The sequence below is a fragment of the Oncorhynchus clarkii genome, chromosome 10 (genome assembly GCF_045791955.1).
Source record: "Oncorhynchus clarkii lewisi isolate Uvic-CL-2024 chromosome 10, UVic_Ocla_1.0, whole genome shotgun sequence".
In the NCBI taxonomy this organism is placed as follows: Eukaryota; Metazoa; Chordata; class Actinopteri; order Salmoniformes; family Salmonidae; genus Oncorhynchus; species Oncorhynchus clarkii.
In genome coordinates, this window is record NC_092156.1 from 43575966 (window position 1) to 43583902 (window position 7937).

At 42.2% G+C, this 7937-nt stretch overlaps 1 protein-coding gene across 1 annotated transcript; it reads left to right on the forward strand.

Moving 5' to 3' along the window:
* The first annotated feature begins 913 nt into the window (after nucleotides 1–913).
* LOC139419576 (protein cornichon homolog 2-like) lies at nucleotides 914–7427 on the forward strand. The gene is made up of 6 exons (XM_071169547.1): nucleotides 914–1101; nucleotides 3653–3721; nucleotides 4102–4149; nucleotides 5593–5705; nucleotides 5787–5930; nucleotides 6099–7427. Exons 1-6 carry the CDS (start codon nucleotides 1051–1053, stop codon nucleotides 6124–6126), a joined length of 453 nt encoding a protein of 150 aa, XP_071025648.1. The 5' UTR covers nucleotides 914–1050; the 3' UTR covers nucleotides 6127–7427.
* Nucleotides 7428–7937: the final 510 nt, after the last annotated feature.

A 7937-nucleotide genomic window follows, 5' to 3' on the forward strand; every position in this document is an offset into this window, starting at 1 on the left:
ATATTTATCCTGATACATTGTTCATCAGTCTTTATTGCTTCTAGACTTCAGCATGGAGTGCCTAAGAATGATATCATATTGCAGTTTGTTTATATTCTACTCTATACATTACAACACCATTTATCAAATAATTTCAAGCTATTATTGTTAAAGTGATCATTTGATTGTAAGCTAATAATCTTTGCTCGTTTTGTTATTCTACATGATCACTAATAGCTATCATTGTACGAATATTTGTTTAATTGTACATGTATGAATTGCTGTTCTTGGATGAAAAGCAAAATCCTTCCTCTTTACATGAGTGGAAAATTATTATATGACTCTAAAAGTATAAACAGTCATTGCTTTCTTAACAGCATATCTGCTCTGTTTAAAACCATTGAAATATCAGAATTGAATAAAAAACATATCTTCTGAATAATATCTAATACCATTCACCACCATTTTTTCTATTACAGATGTTTAATAACAATTATATTGTTCTTGAAATATGTGCCATCTTTAGTGGCAAAGTGGACATTATAAAAGGGAGAGGGGACAGACACGTTAGGTGCACAAAAATTCCTGTCTGTCAGAATCAGAGGCTGGGACCAGAGGAGAGAGCATTGCTCAGCTGTAGCTGTTCTCCCTGAACAACTGTGCCTGTCGGCCGCTTTACAAAGTCTATGTGTGAAAAGCCTTTGCACAGTGAAGGAGAAAAGCTTTTGCACAGACACATGAAAAGGGAAGAGGAACTCAAGAAGGACCAACTGTGTAACCTAGATAAGCTGAAATAGAAAGACCACAGCAGACTGGAGAGCAGGGCAGGATTTCTTTCTTCCAGAACTTCTACTCCTCACTTGGACAATAGGGGCTCTCAATACAACTTGAGAGGGAGGGCAGTCAGAGTGTCAGGGGGAGGGAGAGAGGAAGAACAGACAATAACCTCCTGAGAGAAAGGAGGGATAGTCCGCAATAGAGAGAGGAGGGGAAGTTCCCCCTCTCTCGACCCATCTCATCGTCAGGCTGGCAGGTGCAGCCACGGCGTTCACCTTCGCAGCCTTCTGCTACATGCTCACCTTAGTGCTGTGTGCTGCACTCATCTTCTTCGTCATCTGGCAGGTGAGTTGAGCTCACACACACACTCATTCACTTAAAACATGTTTTTAGACTCTGGGTGATGGTGATTCTCACCTAAACCATGTTTTTAGACTCTGGGTGATGGTGATTCTCACCTAAACCATGTTTTTAGACTGGGGGATGGTGGTTCAGCAACATTCTCTTGTGTGCATTGTGACTCATACCTTAAATAAAGAATTGGTTGGTCTGTAACCAAGGTGAAATAATCAAAGAAATATATATAATTCCAGGTGATGACTAATAGTAGAATGAGACAATACAATAAGTGTAGCGTAGCCATTGGTTGGTGTGAATGTGTGTCCATGTGCCCATGTGTGACTCATTATTTTTGTTATTTATATCAGTACTGTAGGTCTGTGTGTGTGTGTGGGTTTGGTGTGTGTGTGAGAGACACCCAAAATCGGAAGTCTATTATTAATATGAGCTAGTCTCCTGATGGGCTCCCGAGTGGCGCAGCGGTCTAAGGCACTGCACCTCAGTGCTAGAGGAGTCACTACAGACCTTGGTTCCATTCCAGGCTGTATCACAACTGTCCATGATTGGGAGTCCCATAGGGCGGTGCACAATTGGCCCAGCGTCGTCTGCTGGAGCAGGCCGTCATTGTTAATAAGAATTCTTTCTTAACTGGCTTGCTTGACTAGTTAAATAAAAGGTTAAACAAATAAAAAAGAATCCCGTAAGTGTTCAATTGGGTTGAGACCTGGTGACACACACGTTCCTTTGACATCCCTCTTTTTTTATTTTTTTGAATTTTACCCCCTTTTCTCCCCAATTTCGTGGTATCCAATTGTTGTAGTAGCTACTATCTTGTCTCATCGCTACAACTCCCGTACGGGCTCGGGAGAGACGAAGGTTGAAAGTCATGCGTCCTCCGATACACAACCCAACCAAGCCGCACTGCTTCTTAACACAGCGTGCATCCAACCCGGAAGCCAGCCGCACCAATGCGCCGGAGGAAACACCGTGCACCTGGCCACCTTGGTTAGCGCACACTGCACCCAGCCCGCCACAGGAGTCGCTGGTGCGCGATGAGACAAGGACACCCCTACCGACCAAGCCCACCCTAACCCGGGCGACGCTAGGCCAATTGTGCGTCGCCCCACGGACCTCCCGGTCGCGGCCGGTTATGACAGAGCCTGGGCGCGAACCCAGGGACTCTGATGGCACAGCTGGCGCTGCAGTATGACATCCCTCTTTCAAAGTCACTGAGATCTCTTCTTCTAGCCATGGTAGCCAAAATAATGGGCAACTGGGCATTTAAAAGAAAGCAGGAACCACACCTTTGTGGAAGCACCTGCTTTCAAATTACTTTGTATCCCTCATTAACCCGTGTTTCCTTTATTTTGGCAGTTACCTATATATTTGTGTACCAGCTTACTGACTGCAGAATGATTAATGGAATTTGTACATGCGTCAATGGAGACCTCTGCACAATCAGTATTCTACATGTCTAAAGCCTCAGACACAGACTGCACAATAGCCAGAGACCATCTCTCTCAGCTGTAGCCTTCTATCTAGGGCAGGGATAGGCAACCCTTTACCTGGAGAGTCGCAGGCACTGCAGGATTTTGTTCCAACTAGGCACCACACCTGACCAACTGAGCTAATTGATCAGTTCAGTGATTGCCTAAATTCAACACACCTGGTTTTCCAGGTTGGTTAAATAAAACAAACATGAAGTGCCTGCGTCTCTCCAGGACCAAGTTTGCCTACCTCCCTAGACGGAGACATTGTTCATTTGAAATTCAACACAGCATTATCACATCAATACAAAATACTGGCTTGAAATAACTAAAGTATTGACTAATGAATTGACTAGTGGGTGAGAATGCACTGCATATGAGTCAGTCAATGTGTGAGTCTGTGAGAGAGATGGGGGAGGGAAAGAGTCTGTCTGTCTCTGTGTGTGAAGAGAAGGTGAAAAGGGGGAGAGAGAGAGTGTGTGTATGTGTCAGCAACGAACCATGTTATTGAGAATGCTTATTAAATTATAATTTTGTTCCACCCCTTCCCCCCCATCTGCCTCCATCCATGGTCACCCCCCCATCTCTGTGTGGCTCTCAACCAATAACACGGCTTGTTCACTTTTATAGTAACCATGGTGCCCGCTAAGGGATCATCGGATCACCATGGAAACTGCATCTGTTTATAACAGAGAAGAGCATGAAACAGAGAAGGGGGAGTGACATAGATCGATAAAGGTATTGTTGAGAGTAAAAGACAGATGTGGAGATGGTGATTGGTCTCTGATAGGGAAAGATGGATGTCACAGGGAGAGAAGAATGTTGAGAGGCGGAAAGGGATGCTTAGATGGAGATCTCAGAGAGCGAGAAAGAGAGAGTCAGAGTATGCGAAAGGTGCAAAAGGATGAGGAGGTATGGGGATGGAAAACTGAAGATAAGAAATATTGAGGAAAAAAACAAGCTAAAAAGGTATGTGATTGGTTTGAATGAGAATAGCACAGTGAAAGAACACATTTAGAAATATCAAACAGCAGAAAGTTTACCCATATACACTGTACATGTCTTTTTAGATTATTGCGTTTGACGAGCTGCGCACAGACTTCAAGAACCCAATCGATCAGAGCAACCCCACCAGAGCGGTAAGGCCCCATGCCTTATGAGAGGGATTGGAATTCTGTGAAGTGTGATCCAGTTCTATCCGTGTCCACCTACAGTCACTGCCACTCAGCTGTGAAGAGCAGAGCACCGTAGACAGACAGGCACACATACACCATGGACACTTATTCAAATAGAACATTTAACAACATAGAACATTGGTTTATTTATAATTTTTTATCTAAAGCATTTACTCAATGTAACGTACCTTCTATTTTGCCAAGTATATTTTTGCAATATTGTACACAAGAACATTCTGAAACAGAGCCAACACCAGGGAAGTGCGATTATTACTTTTGTGAGGGTGTTTGGCAAAAATATTAGCTAGATATCTGACTCTCCTTTCTCTCTGTTCACTTTTCAGAGGGAAAGAATTCTGAATATTGAAAGAATCTGCAACTTGCTGCGGAAGGTGAGTGAGTGGCTCCCAGCCCATGTATACACACACACACACACACACACACACGCACACACACACACACACGCACGCACACACACACACACACACCTAGTGGTGGTGTGGAGGATGAGAGTGACAGAAGGGCACCAGAGAACCTTGAAAAAATATATATGCATCTATTTTGAGGACTGAGATCGATTGATTCACATCTCCCCTCCTTCCTGTAGCCCACCTCCTTGTTCACTCTCTCAAACTCACAACAATCACACACCAGCCTGGTCTCATAGACTAGATATAACATAATAATGTAAATCCGAGACACTCAAATTAGTATTATATGTTGCGTTTGATATGGTAAGTGATGGAAAAGTACCCAATTGTCATACTTGAGAAAGTATACCTTAATAGAAAGTTGCTCAAGTAAAAGTCAGCCGGTAAAATACTACTTCAGTATAAGTCTGAAAGTATTTTGTTTTAAATATACTTAAGTATCAAAAGTAAATGTAATTGCTAAAATATACTTAAGTATAAATAATTTAAAATTCCTTATATTAAGCAAAGCAGACGGCACCATTTTCTTGCTTTTCAAATGTATGGACAGCCAGGGGCGCACTCCCACACTCAGACATTATTTACAAAATACGCATTTGTGTTTAGTGAGTCCACCAGGCCAGAGGCAGTAGGGATGACTACGTGTTTCTTGATTATATGCTTGAATTTAACCATTTTCCTGTCCTGCTAAGCATTCGAAATGTAACTTTTGGTTGTCAGGGAAAATGTAAACCATGTGTTGATGTATTTGATATCATTCCACCGATTAGCAACTTTGACTGCTTAATACTTTTGAGCTACTTTGCAATTACTTAGCATGTTATCTAACCCTTCACCTAACCATAACCCTAACCTTAACCCTTTAACCTAACTCCTAAACTTAACCTTAACCCCTAACCCTAACACCTAGCCTAGCTAACATTAGCCAGCTAGCTAATGTTAGCCACCTAGCTAGAATTAGTAACATATCATACATTTTGCAAATTTGTAACATATTGTACGAAATGAGTGATGGAAATCCACAAATGAATGCATACCATACGAAATGTATGTAACATGTCATAGTAAATGTAGCGTCTCGGATTTAAGTACATAATAATACAAAATGCTCTGAGACCAGGTTGCGGACACACACTATAATTAACTGGCTTTCCATACTGCCACCCCGCCCTAATTTCCTCTGTCAGTGTTAATGGGCAAGCTATAGAGCCAATGAGGGGAGATTGAAGGAGGGAACACCTGCAGGCCTGCATTCTTTTAAGAAAATCATAACTAAACTCTATCACTCCCATTCATATGAAAATTGCAGCTTTTTCAAAGCATTTTGTCCTGAAGTGTTAATGATAATGACAGAGTTTGCATTTGTGTGGCCATATGCACCCTAACGGTCTGTATTATTCCTAGCTGGTGGTGCCAGAATACTCCATCCATGGGCTGTTCTGCCTGATGTTCATGTGTGCTGGAGAGTGGGTCACCCTGGGCCTAAACATCCCCCTGCTCTTCTACCATCTTTGGAGGTACACAACACAACCAACTTCCAGCATTCTATCACAAGGCTTTTTAGTTGTATCTGTCGTAAGAAAGCTCTCTCTCGTCAGGTTTTTCCATCGGCCAGCAGATGGGTCAGAGGTCATGTATGATCCTGTCAGTGTGATGAATTCTGACATCCTGAACTACTGTCAGAAGGAGTCTTGGTGTAAGCTGGGCTTCTACCTGCTCTCCTTCTTCTACTACCTGTACAGGTGAGGTCCTATTAATAAAGCCATCTCTCATCAGTCCAGCCGGTTCATTGCCTCCTCTTTTTGCTGCACAATAACCGCTGTCAGTTGTTACTGCTTGGCAATGTCACATTCCTTCTAACACTGGTGTCCTCCTGTTCTCTTTTCTGCCTCTCTCTCTGTCCTTGACAGTATGGTCTATGCCTTGGTGAGTTTCTAAACACAGTATAGAAGACCAAGAGGAGATTGAAAGACAGAGAAAGAGAACGACTAAGACCGGTGATGTCACTCACCCCTCTTTCTCGCCACCCACTCCATCATCACAGACCATGATTTGCTCTCCTCAAATCTTTGGATGGAGGGACGAACCTTGGAGGACATTGTGAGGAAATAAGGCAAAGCAAAGAGACGTTGTTACGCCTGCTCAAGACTGCAACCCATCTAGAAGAGGAGGAGCAGACATAGAAGAGCCACAAAGGAGGAGGAATGAAATAAAGAAGAGAAAGAGAGAACACATCTCAACTAGTATACGTGTTGCCTTGATCTGACCACATCACTTCTTAGGGCCTGCAGGTCTCCTCTGCTATTCTGAGTATTACAGTCACTCAACTGTGAATTTATAAACTTTGTGTTGCCTAAGTCCTAAAGTAGATGTTGCAGATGCATATCCTTCCATTCCAATAAACCTTTTTAGAAAAGAGAATACAAAATGCACAAAACGTATTTAGTTCTTCTACCGATTTGGTATTTCAATAATTCAGAAGTTGTGGTAGATCATTTTCTGAGGATAAGAATAGTTGTTTCATCAGATAAATACACCATTCAATGCTACTATTTCGAACCAGCGTGATGGTAATTGTGTTATTCAAAAATATAAAATGTATGAACTCATAAATTACATGCGATGGGCATAAGCTTCTGTGAAGGATCGCGGACACCCCGGAGTGGTGTTTGAGTCTAGGTCCATTCCAGTCAAGGCACTCTCTCCCAGATCCCAGTCCCCACCCAGGGAAAACAGGCACATTTCATTTCAACACAAAATAATTCAGGATTGAAATGGATGTTTTGACTATGGGTGACTTGGAACTTGGGTGTTTAAGTGTTCTGTGTTTGTCTGTTCTGTTCTAGGCAGGAAGGGCTGATTTCACCAAGACTTTCCAAAGAGCTCTGCGCTCCGTGATTCTAGATCATGGAAACCTCATTCAAGAAAAGCAATTTTAAATTCACAACAACAGCAATGTGATCATAGCCTAGGAGAGATGACTGTGCATGGGATCGTATTTCCCCTGTGGAATAATACTGTGTGACACAAGTAGCAGACGAGGCTGCTGAAGATGATGATAGATCGGTCTGCTGTGATGACTATGTCAGGCGCAGTAAACCTTCTCACATAGAACACTATGGTTGGACTTACATAACTGTTCTTACTCAAGTGTTACAGTGATTGTTGGCAGACACTTGACTCTTGGTTCATTTCAAAGCCGTGACTTAGCTAGCGCTGCCCTCATCATCATGTAACCATAGCTCATTCGAGAAATGAGTCGTACTGGAACTTGAAAAATACTGTGTGATCATTTGTTTACCATAAACTGACCATAATTGTAGTAATTCATTGTGTACGACAAATCCGATAGGGTTCATGTTGGCATCTGAACACAGCGTCCTGCATTATAGTGGAGCCACTCACATTTGAGTAATGTGTCAATGTTGTTCAGCTAGGTTTCTTGTGCCAAGACATACAGTATGTTCTGTTCATCATGACAGTTCCCTCCAAAACAGAACAACCCTTAAACCCTGACAACAATGTGAGTAAATCACAGACAGTCGCTAAAGCACAAAACAGGGGGGTCACAAAGGAGAGGAAATATAGCTAGATTGACCATCAATGAATGTCATAATGAAGTTTATCAGAATGAATTAATTAATATACAGTATATTGAAGAATAACTATTTGATACTATCTTTTACACATCTCTCATCACTGTATGCTATATTTGTTGGTGTGCTAGTTTGTATTCATTATAATACAAT